Source organism: Rattus norvegicus, chromosome 14, assembly GCF_036323735.1.
Source record: "Rattus norvegicus strain BN/NHsdMcwi chromosome 14, GRCr8, whole genome shotgun sequence".
In the NCBI taxonomy this organism is placed as follows: Eukaryota; Metazoa; Chordata; class Mammalia; order Rodentia; family Muridae; genus Rattus; species Rattus norvegicus.
Genome location: NC_086032.1, coordinates 15660955 through 15681158, shown reverse-complemented (window position 1 = coordinate 15681158; position 20204 = coordinate 15660955). Strand labels below are relative to the sequence as shown.

At 45.2% G+C, this 20204-nt stretch overlaps 1 protein-coding gene across 2 annotated transcripts in view; it reads left to right on the top strand.

Moving 5' to 3' along the window:
- The window catches only part of Shroom3 (shroom family member 3), a 297390-nt gene continuing 277186 nt past the window's right edge, over nt 1-20204 (top strand). Inside the window, exon 1 of one of the 2 annotated variants that reach the window (XM_006250723.5) lies at nt 1-1060. In XM_006250723.5, the coding sequence (XP_006250785.1) occupies nt 896-1060 (165 nt within the window). In that variant the 5' untranslated portion in view covers nt 1-895. The remainder of the gene's footprint in view (nt 1061-20204) is intronic. The other variant, NM_001100889.1, reaches the window with a different exon arrangement.

Here is a 20204-nt window from a genome sequence, read left to right as displayed (position 1 = left end):
TCTTCTGGTAACTATTTCTAGCCGTCTGCCCTGCATTTTCAGTTTCCTCGTTGTTATCCGCTGTAGGCCGCCTCTGATTGCCAGGTCTTTGTGGCTGAATTCTACAGAGCTCGCTCCTCTGCCACCCCGCACTCTCACCCCGGGCCGCTGCAGAGGGACCCACCATCGCTAAAAATGCCAAAGAAAAGAAGCGCATTGCCTCGCTGAGATTTGGGGGTGACTTCCTCCAGACACTAAGAATTTCCGCGCTCTAACCCATGTCTTTTCCTCTTGCAAACCTCCTCCAATCCGAGAAGCAAACGTTAAACTAAATGCCTGACAAAAATGGGTACAAAGTTTTCGCTCAGCCTTGCCGCCCCCCGCCCGGGGGACAGGATCGAAAATTCCGAGGGCAACAAGAGCACCGCTAGCGCCTGCTTTCTTTAAATGCAGCTTCTGCGGAGGGCGGACGCTATTGTCATGGTAAATTCCACTCGCTCAGGAAGAAAGGGTTGGTGATCAATCAAAAAAAAAGAGGTATTTCTTTGCGGCTCTGTCGCTTTCTTCCCAGACCCGGGTGAAAGGCTTTTTTACTGTTCTCGGTTAAAAAAACAGAAACACAGACAAGGCTTTGGCGCGTGTGCGAGCCGAAAGCAGTCTGCGGGAACCCTGGAGGACGTCGGTGCGAACGCTGTGGGCAGACCCCACTGGGGACTTCTGCGAGAGCCCCGAATTCCAGAGGGTGTAGTGGGAGAAGCATCTCCGGAGAGCCGGGAGCTTCGCCGCCGCCCGGACTGCGTTTCTCCTAGCCTGCGGGTAGCTTGCAGGACGGTCTAACCCAGCAGGGGAGCTCCGCTAGCCTCCATCTGGGTCAGACACTTTAAACAGAAGCCGACTTGACCATGTGTCTGGCGCGATGAGGACCCCCGAGAACTTGGAGGAGCCTAGCGCCACTCCAAACTCCAGCAGGACCCCCAAGGAGAGATACGTTTATCTGGAAGCGCTCCTAGAGGGAGGGGCTCCCTGGGGCTTCACCCTGAAAGGTGGCCTGGAGCATGGAGAACCATTAATTATTTCCAAGGTAAGTCTATCGTCTGCAACCAACCTGTGTTTTGTTTGCAGCTTTTAAAGTTGTGTCAGATTTGTCAAAAACTGAAAGAAAAGAAAAAAAGCCTGCTCGTTGCCTGAATTGCGCTTAAACCACCCAATTTGTTGACTCATGCCTTTCTGATTATCAGGAAATGTTTTTGGATGGCTTGGTGTTGGGAAGAAAAGTGTTTCTAGTTCATTCATTCTGTGAAATCCTCAGGAAAATGTGCTCAATTGGTGGCTAATCTTCTCTTTTTGTGTATGAAATGCAAGATCAGTTCCCACATGAGCCTTCCGTTATAAATCAGATTAAAGATCATCAGCAGCAAAAGGTCATGACATAGCACACGGTCCAGGTCAGAAAAATCTTGCCCTGCAACCGAGAATACCCAGCTTTAAAATTACTTTACATGTTCTATTAAATTAGATCATTAGCCCGGGTGTACAGGCCCCCAAACTCAGCAGGGGGGACACGGAGACAAGATTTTTCAGTAAGGAGCAAGTTAGCAAGACCGTCTCAAAATCCAAACCAACTGAACAAACAAATAATTTTGATCGCTTTGTATACAGAAGGATTTAAAGTGGTGTTAGTATGGACAAAACGCCCCATCTGTCACTCTCTTTATTATTTGTCTGATTTTTTAAAAACCATGTGATTATGCAATATGACTCAATCTTCATTGATCTTTTGGTGCTTTTAAAAATATTTGTTTGTTTAATATATATGAGTGTCTATCTTCCTGCACACCAGAAGAGCGAATCAAATCCCATTACAGATGGTTGTGAGCCACCATGTGGGTGCTGGGAGTTGAACTCAGGACCTTTGCAAGAGCAGCCAGTGCTCTCAAACGCTGAGCCATCTCTCCAGCCCATATTTTTTCCTTTTAGAGTTAGTTTTCTTACTTTTCTCTGAAACAGCAGACTTTCAAATTATTTGTTATAATATTTATTTTGAAACCACAGACTAGTAACAGTTGAGGACAATAGAATATTTCAAGGCTTTCAGGCAATGGCATCCCCAAGAAAACATTTGTAACTGAGGGAGGAATTCTTTTGAGTTTGAGGGTAGAGAAAGAAATACTAGGTGTTGAATTTGAAGTCTGTTATCTGGTAAGGTTGCTTTTTACAGATACACACACACACACACACACACACACACACACACACACACACACACACATTCACACACACCCTCACCACCCCCACCCCCAACATGTGTTTTGAGGAAGAACAGAGAAATCTTAAGGTGGACAAGCCAGGAGGAATTGGAAGTGACAGTAGTTGGCCACCAAATATGCCAGACATCCTGCAGGCTGTGTGCTTTCTTAAGGAAAACAGAGGAGACCTGTATATGTATCCACTAGAAAAGATTTCATTTATTGAAAAACCAAAGCCCTGAAACCAGAGCCCTTAGTAAACGAAGGCTTGTTTTCCTTAGGGCTACAAGAAATCCAGACAGAGGTCAGCTGTTGGGGGGAACAACAGCTTCATCCAGTCATGGATTCCATGTAGATCTTCCATTAGCCTTTCTTATTTGTGGTCCTTTGTCCTCATGGTTGTAGGGTGGGTGCTGTACCTCCGCCCGTGTGTCTTCATTCCAGGCAGGGTGGGAGGTTTTTGCTTTTCAGACTTTTGCTTCTTTCTCATTGGCCAGAACTGTGCTGTATCTTGTAGAGAGCAAAGGAAATTAATGACCATGACCTAGACCAGCTAGGGTTTCTCTCATGAATTCTGAATAGGGGCCTAGCCTTCTAGAAGTCAAGGATTCTTTGGTACTATTTGAGAGGGGGAAAAATTGGTTCTTTCTATGAATGAGGTAGAGTTAACTGTTGGATAAACAACCAAGAAAGCATGTCGCAAATGTGTTTGAACATGTGTGCATTTAGAAGCCGATCGAACGACCTCCCTGGCTATTAGTGATAAAGTCCATGCATGTGTTCATGAGAACACTGGTGGCTCTCACAGAGGTTTAATCCCCTTCTACTGAGCCACTGGAACCCGCTGGTGTCTGTGGGGCACAGGCATAATACTCTATGTCAGTTGAATGTAGTGTAATGTCTGCTACAGAGAAAGTCTTTTTTAAATCTTGGTAAAGATTATGGCTGCAAAACTGAACAACGGGACTCAAGCGAGCCACAGCCATGATAGAAGAAACTGAGAGGGAGACACGTCCAAGTCTGTCCTGCAGGGATAGCAGTTCTGGGCTCACCTGTGAGCAGTTACAGGAGCTAAAGATGCACTTCGAGACAGGCCCCAGCCCTGACGAGGAGACTCTGGAGGCCTTGGCTGATGTTTTCAAACTGACAAAAGGAGACATCAGGATTTGGTTCCTATATTGAAAGCATGAGATGGAGCTCAAGCAGTTGTCCAGGGCCAAACGTCTGAGCTGGAGTCTAGGGAACATACTTTTCCATCGCAATTTGTCAGAAGCTATGGGTCAAAGTGTAGCCTAAAAGTTAGTTTAACATACTATCAGCATCTGGTTTTGGAAAGTTACTCCACATACCCATTGGAGTGACCAGGTAGAACCCCAAGGAGCCCTCCCAAAATGACCCTGGACTCCCCCAAGCTTTTGAAGCCTTGAAGAGTCTCACAGTCTCTTCTGGGTACCAAAGCAGGGATGGCATGTCACAGGATTTCTGACTCCCTGGCCTATCTATCTATTTTTGTTAATAGTTTGTCAACTTCCTTGTTGGGGCAGGGGGCTGTTGGGTCTTATGTCTTTCGATGGCATATTAATAAACCTAGCTATCCCCAAAGAGGGGAAAAGATTAGGGTTGCTGCTATTCATTATCCTGGGAGACCACGCTAATTACTTATATGCTAATTACATATCTGACAGAAGCAACTTATGGGAGAAAGGATTTATTTCAGTGCACAGTTTCTCGAATACAGTCTATCCAGGCAAGGGAGGCATAGAGGCTAGGGAGGTCACCTCTGTGATGGCACGGACTTGCAGCGTGGCCTTGTACACATTTCAACTGACCAGGAAGATGAGAACCAGAAACTGAGATTAACATGAAGGCTTCTCTCTTTGGGGCTGTAGCCCCAAAGGTTCCTTAACATCTCAAAACAGCTGAGGGCCAAGTATTCAAATACGGGAGCCTGTGGGGACAGTTCACTTTCCAGCTGGAAGGGGAGGAAGTTTGTCTGCAGCTACATAAACAATGGCGATGTTTATATCTCTCCCACGTGATAGTCAGAACGTAAGCCGAATTGGAAAGCAGCTCTTCAGGTTGCCAGACACTGGTTCCTACCTCCATCCCAGAGTGATGATGCCCTATTGGCATATCAAGGTAACTTGTTGCTACGTCTAATTTCCAGCCATTAAGAAACAGGCAGGAAGGAGAGAGAAGGCCGTGTCCACAGGAGTACACACTGGTTCAGTCTTGCCCACTGGGATAGCCAACAGCCATTCCCATTTCTGTTTCAATGAAAGGCATCAGAAAATGAAATCAAATTTAAAATTCTGACCCTCATTTGCACTAATGACATTTGAAGTGTCACCACACATCAAGGTTTCTGCACATCTTTCCCTATCTTGTGTGGCAAGGAAAGCCCTGCCCATCCACGCCTGCCCCCTCAGATTTTCCTTGAGGTCCTGCGATGAGATGCTTGGTCTCTCTTCTCTCCTCCTAAGTCACGTATTTATTGCACGGAATCATGGTATTTTATATATGTTGATTAACTTGTTGGGGTCAGGGAGTACTTTTTTTCATTTTTGACATGTCTAACCCAGAGCCTGTAATAGGGGTCTAACCTTCTAGAAGCCAAGGGTCTTTGCCTACTATTTGAAAATAAATATTGACTAAATGAAAAGGCATGGCAATATCTAACTTTTCTTAAATTATCAGGATCCAGTACAGTGCCTGACATTGTTAGCATTTAGTGAGTCAACTTGCAAAATCAGGCAGTAGGCGGTTTCAGCAGGGAAGCGGAGTTCCCGTGAGATGGACAAGGCCAGACAGATTTCCAGACTTTAGGTATATGTCCGGTTCTTGTTACCGCTAGAACAAATTTCCCCAAGTTCGCTGACTTAACACTATGCAAGCTTACCGATCGCTAGTCTGTAGGCCGGAACCAAGTTTCACTAGGCTAAAATCAAAGTGTCTGTAGGGCCAGACTCTTTCTGAGGGCGCCAGGAGAGACTCTAACCCCTCTCCCTTTCAGTTCTAGAGGCTAGAAGCACCACACTGGGGGTGGGGTGGGGTGGAGGGTGGGAGTCCCCATCTTTCTTCAAAGCCAACCAAGGCAACTTAAGTCCCATTCATGACTCCACCCTCAGACTCTGCCTCCCTTCTACTTGGTTACTTTGTTTATGGTTCTGGGAATCAACTCAGCATCTTGCATGCCTGGCAAGTGCTTCTAGCCCTGGTCCCTTCGTCACCTTTTAAAGACCCCATTGATTTCCTTGGGCCTACTAAGGTAATGTTGCTGTTTTTAAAACCAGCTGATTCATAGCTTTAATTCCATGTGGTCCTTCCTTTGCCATATAGCCTAACACAATCCAGGGATACAAAGCAGATGCCTTTGGAAAGAGAAGGAGCTACTTTATCCACCCCAGGAAGTGTAAGCGTTGGTGAAAGTTCATAGAGTGAAGGCCAAACCAGAAGAGAGCCTAGGGCAGCAGATCTCAACCTTCCCAATACTGCGACCCTGTAATAGAGGTCCTCGTGTTGTGATGACCCCGAACTATAAGGTTATTTCATTGCTACGTCACAGCTGTAATTTTGCTACTGTTGTGAGTTTACTGTAGTTTAAATATCTCATATGCAGAACATCTGATATGCTACCCCTAAGAAAGGATCATTTGACCCCTAAAAGGGGTTACAACCCACACAGGTTGAGAACTGGTGATTTAGAGTGAAACTTAGCCACTGAAACCGATTTCACTTCTTTGTGAGCCAATGAAAAAATGGACTTATGTACTGCTGTGTACATTCACAAGGCAGGGCGGTTCCCTCTTGCAGGGGAAGGGAGGAGGCAGTACATTCCGAGTCCTAGGAAAGGCACGTACACATTATACACACAGGTATAAGCAGCCAGGTTAGGGGTGACGGAATAATTCAGGAAGCATCTCTTTTCTTCTGGTACAAAACAAGGCAGGAAAATGAATGGGGGTAAAAAAAAAACTACAAAGGAGTGGCAATAAAAGATTATCTTCCACTTGCTTTCTCTGGGATTTAATGCCCTTGAAAAGGAAAGGCGGGGTCGAGGAATGAACTTCTGCAATGGACGAGCTTCAAATAGAAAGGGTACCTGAAAAAAAAATTGGTGGTTGTAAGTGGATGCCCGGACAATTCAGTGATTCAGGAAGTTGGCAGCCTGATTTGATTGCGAGCCATTTGCTCGGTGCGAGAGCTGGGAAAAGCAGTTCCACCTGCTGCAGGGGTGCACCTGCTCCTGGGGCTCATCGCTGACATTGGTGACTACAATAACAGCTGACAGCCATTGCCAAGAGTTTACTGTGCTCAAGGCTCTATTCCAAGTCATCTACAGGTGACAATTGTTCAAGTTCTTTAACTCCACGAAGAAGGTCACCCTAGTGTGCCAGTGACCCCCCACGAGGAATGGGGACACAATCTAAGTAACTCTCGGAAGCTTCTGTAGCTAGTGTTGTTGAGAGAAACCGCTCTCATGGTCTATTCTTGGAATAAGAGCGATTGTGGCCGGGAAACATACATTTATATCTCCCCACATATAGCTGCAATGTGGAAGCTTAGCGTGGTCTGGAAACCTCACTGCAGTGACAAGGGAGTGACGAAATGACAGACACACATACACAAAAGCTGAGATTGGGTGGGCTGTGCTCTCTCTGATGGAGCCTCGGCGTGCTGATAATGTACTGCACAGCGAGGAGGGGTTAGCTAGTCTGGTTAGCAGGTATCTGTCTCAGAGCAGCCTCAAGTTTCAGTCATCCAGGAGAAGGGACCTGAGGTTACTAGTTTAGGTGCACATTACCAACATTGCACTTGGACCAGAGTGAGGTCGTACCATCCCCTCAGCCTCGGTCCATGGGAAGGATTTGCCACACTGCTATGGATCGTAATGTAGACATTGGATATGCCAGGTGTCTGATATATGACCCCTGTGAAAACATCATTTAACTCCCAAGGGGGCTATGATTCTTCATGTGCAGAGAATCATCTAGAACACTCTGGTCAGCCTGTCGTTTCAAAGTGAAACAAGTTGCTTTGCCCATCCTGAGAGGCACAGTGAGTGAGGTTAGGAGCCAAGGGCTCCATGGGTAGGCACAGAGTTGTCCAGGTGACCATGTGACAATTATTATCATGTCCGGATGTTCTCTGTCTGTCTAGAATCAGCACGTCTTGGCTCTCCAACTTTCTTGGCACCCCTGGGTTTTGTCACACGAGCCTTGGACATGAAACTGTCTTGGTTCACTTCTGCAGTAAAACAGGGCTTACTTACCAGCAATCAGCCGCTGGTCATTTAATTTGAAATGATTTTTAAGCATTCCCTTCTAACTCCGGGCTGGTTAAATTGGCTCACTGAAGCCATCTCTTTTGTGTGTGTGTGTGTGTGTGTGTGTGTGTGTGTGTGTGTGTGTGTGTGTCTGCCTGCCTGTCTGTCTGTCTGTCTGTCTGTCTGTCTGTGTGTCCTTCCAGGTGTTAAGTAATATTAGCTTGCTTATTCTTTCCCCACCCCCTAATTTGATACAGCGTCTCATGTAGCACAGGCTACCCTTGAATTTGCTTTGGAGCCAAGGCTCTTCTGCCATCTTCCAAGTGCTGGTGTGACAAGTGTGTGCCAATTCCTTAGCCATCTCCCTGCCTCCGCCTCCTAGGTGCTGGATTTACAGACACGAGTCGCCATGCTTATTTTGATATTTTCAAATGCCCAGGTTTTCGCAACTTTGACCCTTGGCTTTCTTCCTTTCTTTTTATCTCTGACACCCACTCCTTGTCCTTCACACCCACTCCCCTGCTGCTCTTAAATAGATGTGTGTCCCCTCCTCTCTTGCTTTGCTCTGCCTCTCCTTTTGCTGCTTGTCTCCTAATGACAACAGTTCTTTGCTCTTAGCCTCCTGTGGACAAACTGTGGTCTCCCTAGGGCCCCATAGATTTCACTTGTGCTTGTAAATCCTGCCTTTACTGGCAAAATACCTCACACTCCACACACACACACACACACACACACAGAGAGAGAGAGAGAGAGAGAGAGAGAGAGAGAGAGGAGAGCAAACTCTCAATTTAAGCGGCTTACAGGATTTTAGAGCCGTAAAGAACCTCGGAAGTCATGTGACCCAACTTCCCGTATTATACTGAGGGGAAAAAAAGCTGAAGCACAAAGAGTGTGTATGTTTGCCAAGGTGCTTTCTGGTTTTGCTGACAAAGTGTGTATCTGTGTGTATGACCTGTGCGTATCTGTGTGTATCATCTGTGTGTATCTGTGTGTATCATCTGTGTGTATCTGTGTGTATCATCTGTGTGTATCTGTGTGTATTATCTGTGTGTATCATCAGTGTGTATCTGTGTGTATCATCTGTGTGTATCTGTGTGTATCATCTGTGTGTATCTATGTGGATCTTGTGATGTCCGCATATGTATACGTAAAGCCCCTCTTGTGCTTTCGGCCATTTTTATATGAACCCTTTTGTATTCCCCTTTCAGATTGTGACTGTGTCTGGAAGCGAAGGACCTTTCCTTTCTCTCCTTCTCTTGTCTCTCCCTCTACTCCCGGCTTTCCTTCCTGCTATCCACAGTGCTGAAATTATGAATAGCAATTATGAAAGTGCACTAACGAGTAGAGAGGAAATGATTCCTATTGAAGCAGATCATAAGATTGATCTGGGTGGGTGGCACACATCTATGACTATAATACTTGGTGGACGCAGGGGGATCAAAAGTGAAAAGGCCAGCTTTGGCTGCAGAGCAAGTTCAAGGCCTACCTATCTCAAAAATAATTTTTTTCTTAGAAGGATATCTATAAACAGAATATTAGAAAATACGGCTTGAAGGCCAGGGACATAGGTCAGTTGGTAGAGTGTTTGGCTAGGATGCAGAAAGCCCTGGGTTCAAACCAAACACTGTAAAAACTAGGCATGGTGGTGCACACCTGTAATCCTCACACTCAGGAAGTGGAGACCAGATGGGAGGACCAGGAATTTGAAGTCTTCCTTTGGCTACATAGTGAGTTTGAGATCATCCTGAGTTCCATGAAATGTCTCTGAAAATCAAAAATTAAAAACAGATGAATGATTCCTGCCTGAGAAAAAAAGCAACCAGGTTAACGTATACATATATATATATATATATATATACATATACATGCATATACACATACACACCCACACTTACGAGTAACTATATATTTGTGGACATTAAATGAGTAATATAATACATAGTATATATGTATGAATATATATGCATAATATACATATATAATTAAAAGTTATATATTATACACACATGCACATATGCATATGTATAATGTATATGTTATATATTTACTATATAGAGTATATTATACACATATATATTTTACTCAGATATGTATATTACACATATAAAGTGTTTGGCAAATGTCTCAGATTGAATTAAATTAGTCAAAACAGGGAAACACATGCTTTTAATTTTTAATGGGTTTCCCAAGCTTTGGCTGCAGTGCGACGTGTTGTGAGAAACAAGCTAAGGTTGCCCTCCATCCCCTGTTGTTGGATGGAGAAAGATTTTATTCAACAAACACCATGCCTATCTTAGACGCCAAGTGGATCCGAGTGTCAGTGAGGACTCTGCTTTCTTTTAAGGCTAATGCATCCCCCAAAGCTTTCTGTCCTACATAGAGAACACAGTTTAATTGAAGAAATATTCATCTCATTTTGGTGAGCCCACGGTGCGATTGGAGACACATAATGAGAGATTTTCTGTCAATCTTTGAAAAAAAAAAAAAAAAGACCAAAACCTCAAAGACATTCTGGATCCCCGCTAACCCACAGACAGAGTCCTCCACATTGCTGCCTTTGATGTGGTTCCAAACAGTGAGCATCTTATCCCCAGGGCTGCAGAGCTGTTGTTCTCGGTCCATCCCGGGAGCCCATCCGTCTCTGCGCTCCGACCTCCCACGCACTCCTCAGTGTAGTCAAATGATGGAGAGAGTCTCAGATAAATCAAGCGCCAGCCCCCCTCTTCTACTGACTTTTCCCACAAAAACAAAGTTGGTGTATCTGACCTACAGAATGGAAGCGAGATTTCTCTCCTGCCCTCCCAGGATGCTTTACTAACTTGGCAGGGTGGTCCACGAACACTCGGTCCTGGGCCTCGGAGCCTCAACTTGCACTTATGTCAACTGCATTTTTCATTCCTCCTCTCTACACACGCAGCCCCCCCGCCCCCCGTTTGCTGTGACCCTTCCCTTTTGAACTGAATTTTTTTCTTTGAGATTTTATCTAAATCTTTATTTTTTTAAAAGTGCTCTTTGGTATGTTTGTAATTTCTGTTATTTTCGTCGTTTGGAGTGAGGCTGTCAAGAGAAGCAAAATACACATCCCAGATGGTGGATGACTGGGACTGATGATAGAGTAAAAACACTGATCATGTAACCATGTTGAAGGGGCTCCGCTTTCCCAAAACTCGGTTTTCTTTAAAGCTGTAACATCCTTACCCAAAGTGGTCCTGATAAATATCCCGTGGATTAAGCTGTTCGATGGTGGGAGAGCGAAGCATCGCTTCAGATGTTAGGTATGGACAGAGGAAGGAGGGTCGGCGTCCAACTGTAGAAGGCCATTCCTGTAACTCATGTAACGAAGATGATACCTGACTGGCCTTCCAGATTATGGCCAGAGCTGACACTTCAAAGTGAAACACTGAACAAACCAACATCATGTGTTCATCAAGTGATGGTATCCAGGGGGAGAGGAAAAGCAGGGATTGCACTCAATCGATCAAATGAGAGGGTCATGGCAATGTTAAATTTGAGCTAAGACCTAGTGGATAAGAAGAGGAAAATCAGACATGTGAGGTTTGTAAGTTGGAGGTACGAAAGTCTTGTCCCATTCCATAAGCAAACAACAAGGCAAGGGCCGGGGGACATGGCTTAGTAAGTAAGAGGACTTATTTTTGCAACCATGAGGACCTGAGTTCAAACCCCAAGCACCCATATACAGCACTGAGCATGGCTGCACAGACTTACAACTCCTGTAAAGGCAGAGACACAGGATCTTGAAGACGCTCCAGTGTCAGGGATAGCCTATCTGAAGAAAATCAGGGGAGGACGGGATGACCAAGAGAGTCAAAGTCCTTCTTTACCTCCATAAGTGTGTGTGCATGTGAGCATGTATACGACCCCCAGTTGGTTGTATACACAGCACATAAATAAAAATTAATTAAAAATAAACTTTAACCCCACTCCCACCCCATCAAGCAATGCTTGGAGGTTGCCAAGCCAGAGAGAAAGTGGCATGGGATAGGAATGGAGGGGTTCGAGTGATGGCTGGGTGGGGAACACTGCATACCCCTTGTTCCAAGCCACATGTTTGCTTACTGTAGAACTAACTGTCCATCCTCTTTCTTTTTTTTTTTTTTTTTTTTTTTTTTTTTTTTTTGGTTCTTTTTTTCGGAGCTGGGGATCGAACCCAGGGCCTTGCGCTTCCTAGGCAAGCGCTCTACCACTGAGCTAAATCCCCAACCCCCCATCCTCTTTCTTTGTGTGGGATTGGAGTTGGGGCCTCACCGTGCTAGGTAAACGTACTACCACTGAGCTGTACTCTCGGCCCTCGCCCGTTCCTTTGAAAAGTTAAAACTTTTAACGGATAAAATGTGTGTGAGAATAAGCTAAGCTTTCCTCGCCTTCTGTGTGTTCTCTGGGAAGTTGGAAGTCTTCCGACTTGTCTCACGGAAACTGGGAAGTGAGCTCCTGGAACTCAGACCAGCATCTGGGTGTCATCCAGAAATGAATACACATGTTGGTATTGAGATAAATAATTGTAAAATTGGACAGTGAATAACCCTCCGGGGATGGTGAGGGGAAACCGCACAGCCCTTTCTCTGATGCCTCTGTGTACTGTTTGCTTTTCATATTTTTTGCTTTTGAGTGTTTACTAATGAGCAGCCAGCCAAAAAGGAGGCAGCCATCAACCTAAGAATAAGACAGCAGGGGAAGGTTAAAAGAATTAGCCATATTCTTCTTGCTGCATTCATGGTTGTGTGGTGGTGCTCTTGGCTCGGAGTCTACGATTCAACAAGCTGTTGGCACTCTCTCAAAAGGACTCCTGTCACACTTTCCCCTACACATGGGAGTCAGTGGATGTGACCTTTTAGAAGAACAGTCCGGTTAGACTCTTTTTAGTGGGATGAGCTATGTGGCTCCTCCCTGATTCCAGGTATTAAATGCTATTGGTGCCTGGCTTCTTAAACAGAGGAGTCAGAAGAAGAAAGGGAGAAATATATACTGATTTCCATGTGTGGGGCAGACACTGTCTCAGGATGTTATCATAGCAGAACGAGACTTGTTTTCATGTATGAGGAAAGAGCTTTCTCCTAAATCCCGATGGAACCAGGATTTAAGGCTAAGTCATTTCATTTTCTCACTACTATATTTAGTCAGAACATTATTTACTGAGTGTGCAAAAATGTGATGGTCTGGGAACTATTTAGTGAATTAGGTCCCTGAACCTAATTCATCTTCCCCTTTCCCCTTCACCTACCGAAGCCCCCTCTTTATTGCTACTATGCCCAGATTCCCTTACTCCTCACTTGGGACTGCCAACGGTCACCGTTGTAACTCTTCGTCTGAAGAGCTTTATTTTGTCTCTCCCCTTTGCTACCAGAGTCAATGTTGCCAGGAGCAAGCTTCCACCCATGGTAGACTGGAGTTGCCGTAGCTCACCTCAGATAGGATAACTCTGGCCTGACTTTGTGCAAACACCTAGAGTGCCCCTTGTAGAATGAAGCAACCGTTGTCTATCGTTGAGCTGGCTTGATGTGAAACACTCTTCCTTTCCAGACCTTGCCCGCTTCCCTGCTAATGTTATTTACTACCCACAATCGGCTTGCCTTGGAGCCTAGTCTCAAGGTCTACTTGCTACAGGGTATTTGACCTTGTTTCTTGTTAGGGTGCGGCTCAGCCTTTACCTCGCACCTTTAATCTCTCTGACTAGAATACAGACGCACCCTTACTACTCATCCCAAACAACGAAGGTAAAATTAGTTCGTAGAAGGAAGCACCCATGTTTGAAATCGATGTCTAATTGAGTGACAGAGAAAGTAATGAGTCAGAGAAAGATTTGACAGCAACTTCCGTGAAAAGAGAGAGGGAAAGATAGTGTAGGAAGAAGAGGGTATAGCACAGGATACAGTAGAGTTTGTGGAAGGGCAGCACAGTAAAGTTGAGAAGGAGAATAGAGCAGCACAGACAGGGGTGGGCTTTGAGGCCCTCCTCCTAGCCACCATGGGAGGCAGTTTTCCTGGGAGAGTTTTACAGAGAGAGAGATTGAAGAGAGAACAAGGTAGACGCAGGTGAAGACAGAATGAGCCAGAGGATGAGAAGGAGCCAGAAGATTAGAAAAGGTTGTTAGAGTTGGTGTGAAGCCAGGCAGAGCAAGTCAAGGGCCGAGAGAAGACAGATTGAATAAGTCAGCTGGGAGAAGGGTTTGAGCCAGAGCAACTGAGTTGAACCAGCCTGCTAGAGTTCAGAAAGAACAGGAAACGGTGAGCTTACTCAGAAATCTCAGAGGCTGAAAACATTCTAGGCCTAGATTGGATTGTATAGAGGCTAGAAGCTTCCAGGGCTAGGCCTAGGCTAGCAGACTAAGGCAGTGAGCCTCCCAGACAACAATTACAGCTGGAGAATAAAAGTTATCTTCACATCTGCTTCCGAGAAAACCCAAATGCAACCCTCATTAGGAGAAAGCTTACTCAGGGAAAGGAAAAGACAGGGAGGGCCTGAAGTCCAGTGGAGATTTTGTTTCTAAGCTCAGGGTCTGTCCCCTTCACTGTGAGATTCACGCAAAAGATTCACAGTGGGTTGGAGAGCTGGCTCAGTTGTCAAAAGCAAGAAATGCTCTCCCAGGGGGCTTGAGTATGGTTTTCCAACTGCATGGGTAAGAGTCAACTCACTATGCACTCTATGCCCAATTCGATATTTCATTGTTGCTGTTGTGTTCACTGAAGTCTGACGAACAGTTGCTGCGTGGGACAGCCGTTAGTCTGCCTTCAGCCTCAACCTAAACTTGAATGGGCCGAATAGTGAGTAGATTCCTTTTTACATAATTCATCACTAAGTATATCAAACAGGCAGTTGAAGAGAAACTAAATGCGATTCTAGTCTTCTCTCAATTCATATTCGAAGGAAATCGTGTAGTCACTTAAAGCACTTCTGCAGCAGTCTGACCTCTGATGAAACGGGCAGGGAGGAGGGTAGAGACAGGGTGTGGTGGCTTGCATATGCTTGGCCCAGGGAATGGCACTATTAGGAGGTGTGGCCTTAGCGGGGTAAGCGTGTCACTGTGGGGGTAGCCAATGAGACCCTCCTCCTAGCCACGTGGGAGCCAGTCTCCTTCTGTTTGCCTTCGAAACAAGATGTACAACCGTCAGCTCCTCCTGCACCATGCCTACCTGGACGCTGCCATGTGTCCTTGATGTTAATGGATTGAACCTTTGAACCCGTAAGCCAGCCCCAATTAAATGTTGTCCTTATAAGGGTTGCCTTGGTGGGCTGGAGAGAAGGCTCAGCGGTTTAGAGCAGAGGTCCTGAGTTCAATGCCCAGCAACCACACGACGGCTCACAACCATCTGTAATGGAGTCCTATGCTTTCTTCTCACACCACACAAAAGGTACTAGGGAGCGTTAAGGAAAGGGAAGAAGAGGGTAAAGGGGGTGAATATGGCCAAATACATGAAATACTTCATTGCCAATGTCCTGATGAAGCCCTTCGCTTTGTGCAAGGATACACACTAATAGAAAATTCAGGGTTAGAGCGATGGTTCAGCAGTTAAGAGCACATACTGCTCTTTCAGAGGATCTGAGTTCAGTTCCCAGCCCCCACATCCAGCAGATTGCCCCCTTCCTGCCACATGCACACAGACATACATACATGCCGATTCTCACACATATGGAAATTAAAAAGTAATGTAACTCTTACGATGTAAAACCAAGGACCCATATTTAAAGATGCATCTAGAGAAAGGCTTAAATGCCTGTGACCTCACTATTTCATACTAACCAATAAGTGTAAAAAATCCAAATGGCCATCGGGCCATATAAACAAAACGTTAACAAAGAACGTGACGGAATACAACTTGTCAGGAGACAGGGACCGAACATGGTGAAATATGTTACGAGATGGACGGACCTCAAAGACCTGGTGCCTAATGAAAGAAGCCAGCACAAAAGAACACATAACCCATTGTATCAGAGGCCCAGAAAAGGCAAATCTAAGGAGACACAGGAGATCAATGGTGGCCTATGATGGGGGAGAGGGAGTTGGGTGGGGCTAGGAATGGAATAGTATACCTACCTACCTGCCTAAAAGGCTTCCTAAAAAAAAAAACAAAAAAAAACCGGGTGTTGAATCCAGGGCTATCTTCCCAGCTAGCACTAATAGCAAACTTCTTGATGAAGAAGTTAGAACCAGAAAAATCTGGTCCTTAAGCCTTGTGTACCTCATGACTCAGCATCTCTAAAAGGAAACCGGATGCAAGGCGCTGCCCGTGCAACTTTTTCCTCCCCTGATTTTTCTTTTTCTTTTTTTTTTCTTCTCTCGGTTCTTCATATACGGGTCCAACCCCTATTTAGTGAATGAGGCCTGACAGAAGGCTGAATGAAAAGCTCCCCACTCTCCACCGGAGCGCTGTCACAGCGGCTCAACCTAGGCTCCGGGGGAACTTTGGCAAGCGGAAGAATCCTTTGTCTTCAGACTGTGACAAGAGGGGGAAAAATCCCAAGTACTCAGCTGTGTAGCATCGCTCAAGCATGGCTTAATGGGGGAAGGTCTAATGAGGAATGCGGGCTTTGAGAACGTTAGTGTTCAAAACCTCCCAGTGCATTCTCACTGTACAGCGCGACACGATTATAACGGATAGGATCCGAACAGCAGCCAGAGATTGTGTTACCATCCCGCCCAGTTTAGCCGGTCACGGATGCTGCTTTTTCTTGACTGGCTATGTTCAGAGAGTTACTACAATTACATGCGTTGGAGAGAACACCCCCATTTTTCACGGGCCCTGTAGAGGTTGCAGGAATAAGAATGAAAGGCAGTTTAACTACCAAGTCAATCTCCGCCATGCAGGGCCCTCTGCCCCCACCTTCTCTCTCTGGCTGTTGACCTCCACATGGATTCCTGCTCCAGAGCGCTTAACTCAACTTTCACGGGAACGGGACTAATCCTGGTTTGGAAATTGCATGGATTTCCAGAAACGGGACTAATCCTGATTTCGAACTTGCATGGATTTCCAGCAGGTACCATTTCTGTATCCCCCTATGATTTCTTCTCCAGTTACTTCAAAAAGCATGCACCTCCTACCCTTTGTCTCACGGCTGGCGAACGTGCTTCTAGCTTTCAAAAGGAAGGAAGGGGCGGGGAACTGGGGGAAATACAATCGTGAGGCCCAGAGTTCAGACCTCCAGGACCCGTGTAGAGCCAGATGGAGTTGATGTATCTGTAATCACAGCGTTCCTATAGCAGAGGCGGGGAGTCTGGAGGAGGAGGGAGAATTCCCAGAGGTTTGCAAGTCTGCTACCCTGGCAGATACAGAGGCAAACAACAGACCCTGTCTGAAACAAAGGGAGAGGGACAGACAAGGTTGCCCTTTGACCTCTACATATGCATCGTGGTACCCGTGAGCATATATTTTCATACATATGTACATATCATGTACACATACAGGACTCAGATTTTACCTTTGCTGGTATTATCTTAATGTATTTTTGCCTTCATTAAGTAATATGAAAGTTGTATTGGTCTGGCGATGGAGCTCAGTGATAGAGTTCTTGCCTTGGCTGGGTGAGGTGTGAGTTCTGTTCTCAGCCCCGTGTGGGTGTGTGGGTGGGTTAAGGAAGAGGAGGAGGAGGAAGAGGAAAATAAAATAAACATTTTTCATCCTATACTAAATTCTTATCTTTAGAGTAGGCCTACTCTTAATTTTTTTTGTTTCATGCTTTCATTGGCCAGTTAAATTCTTCTTGTGTTTGAAGTAGCTCACTTAAGACTGCAGTAAAACATGCAAATGTAAGGTCGTGGTTTACTTATTTATTTATTTATTGTTTTTATTTGTTCGTCTTCTGAGCCAACTTTCTCTGTGTAGCCCTGATTGTCTTAGAACTCACACTGTTGACCATGCTGCCCTCAGACACAGAGATTCACCTGCCTCTGCCTCCCAAGTGCTAGGATCTAACACATGCACCAGCACCGTCCAGCAAGATTATAGCTTAATACCTTTTATTGTCGCTAAGACAAAATGCCTGACCAAACATTGAAAGGAGCAAGGCTTCACTCTAGCTCACAGTTTGAAGTTTCGGTCCATGATAAGGGGGAGGTCACAGTCACTTTCGTTGGAGTCCCCCTGCTTGGGTTTCAAGTAGCTTCTCTCTGTGGTCTCTCTTTGGGTATTCACTTGCCTGGCCAGCCAGACCAGATTACGAACCAAGTTCATGGCATTATAATTTAATTCTTGTAAGACTCTAGCTCCAAATACAGTCATATTGTGAGACTGTGATATTGGACCTTTAAAGCTTTAACGGGATTTTATAAATGCTCTATAATTTGTAGGAAATGTAAAATTAGCCAGATAATCACGAAGTAACCAAAGGCAATTATGAGTCTAGTAGTAAGATTTGTTTAGGGGTTGGAGAGCTGGCTCAGTGGTTAGCATCATTGGCTGTTCTTCCAGAGGACCGGGTTTGGTTCCCAGCACATAGTGGCTCTCAACTGCCCATAACTCCAGTTACAGGGGATCCAACACCCTTCTCTGATCTCTGAGGGCACTGGGTACATACATGGTGCACATGCATACATGTGGGCGCCTATCAAAACAAATAATTAGAATTCATCATAGAATCCATTCGGAAACACTCATGCATAGGAAATTATGTATATATGTATGTGTGTATGATGTGCATATATTATATGTATATAATATGTATATATGTATATATAAAGATTTCTTTAAATGACTCATGAGGTACATCATACAGACATAGACAGAGATAAAAATAAGAAAGACAGACACAGGGGTTGGGGATTTAGCTCAGTGGTAGAGCGCTTGCCTAGGAAGCGCAAGGCCCTGGGTTCGGTCCCCAGCTCTGAAAAAAAGAACCAAAAAAAAAAAAAAAAAAAAAAAAGACAGACAGACACAGAGACAGAGATGAGAGACAAAGAGAGAGTCAGAGAGAGCGCTGGAAGAACATTGAGGGTTAACTTGCTGACGAACACAGAGCTTAGGATCTTTGAGGAGCACAATTTCACTTTTCTTTAATAATTGCTCTTACCCTCTTTTTCTTCTTTCCATTCAGTCTTCCTTTCCTGCAAAATAAGTTTTGTTTTGTTCTGCTTTTATTAGTACCCTGCAAGTAAGCAGCGAACTGGGCGATTAGTAGAGTACTGCCCACAGCCAAAAACACATTTCCTAAAAGAAGAAGAGGAGGAGGAAGAGGAGGAGGAAGAAGAGGAAGAGGAGGAGGAGGAGGAAGGAGGAGGAGGAAGAAGGAGGAGGAAGAAGAAGAAGAAGAAGAAGAAGAAGAAGAAGAAGAAGAAGAAGAAGAAGAAGAAGAAGAAGAAGGAGAAGGAGAAGGAGAAGAAAAGAAAGAAAAGCAAATTAGATGTTCCACATGTAAAAGATTTGAATAGAATTGAAGCTTTTCACCTAGAAAAATGCTGTGCCCTCGGTGTGGGTATATACATTCTAAATATAATTTCTAACTGGCAGTTCACTTTGTTGTCATTTTGGGTTTGGGGAATGCCAGAGGTGGCATTCAGGCCCTGTGCCACAGAGCTATTCTCTCCACCCGCTCCAGGCCACTGCATATTCCATTTTAAAGTGGATCCCAAGCAGAGGTTGAACTGCTGAGATGGGGTACAGCAGCCAGACGCTTCCCCCCTCCAGCAGGATGTGCACAGGCTGGCTGCCCATGGGTCTCCAGAACACACACACACACACACACACACACACACACACACACACACACACACAGGCTGGCTGCCCATGGGTCTCCAGAACACGCACACACACACACACACACACACACACACACACACACACACACACACACACAGGCTGGCTGCCCATGGCTCTCCAGAACACACACACACACACACACACACACACACACACACACACACAGGCTGGCTGCCCATGGCTCTCCAGGACTTACTCTTTGCTTCTTGCTCCAGATCATAAAGCATCAGTGCCTCAGTGCGTCCTCAGAAATGAAAAACGTGGGGTTTGTGCACTGCTCTCAACAGACTGCTTGAAAAAAAACCACTTTTCCTCCCTTCAAAGATCAGCTAAAACTGACTATGGCGTCGTCTGTTCTTGGTTGCCTGAGCGATGGGGTCAGACTGTCATCTGACCTAATTGAGGAATGACGGGCAGCTCTGAAGTGAGCGTTATTGGGCATTATCACAACCTGGTCAAACAGCGGAAGGCAAAACGGGTTTTCTCTTCTCCCACAGCACCTGCTCTCAAGTGTTCGTCCTTTTTCATGTTCGGACATGCTCGGTGAATTTTCAGGATGACACAATGTATTGCGTTTAGTGAGCTGGAGACTCGGATGACCCCTGACTCATGTTTATAATCCTCAGGCATCCAGCCAGTCTCTTCTAATCCTTCTTACCTAGTACAGAAATCAGGACCCCACTGTGTCCTTGATGTGTCAGCAGCTTCTCACTCGACAAAAATCCTGCGTTTAATTGTGAAAGAATCTTAAACATCCATCTTGTAACAGTAACAAATCCTAAAGTCTTAATCAACTTCATAAATACCCAAAATAAAACAACTAACAACGATGACCAAATCCTAAAGGCAAAAAAAAAAAATCAGTTTTTTTTTTTTAATTTTACAATTTAGCAGTAATAAGAGATAAAGGATTGGCCTCTTGGGAGCTGAGGGGACATAAGAGATTCTTATGCACCCCTGCCAGAGAGCGAAAAGGAGACTGAAGTCAGAGCCATTCACAGTTCTTTT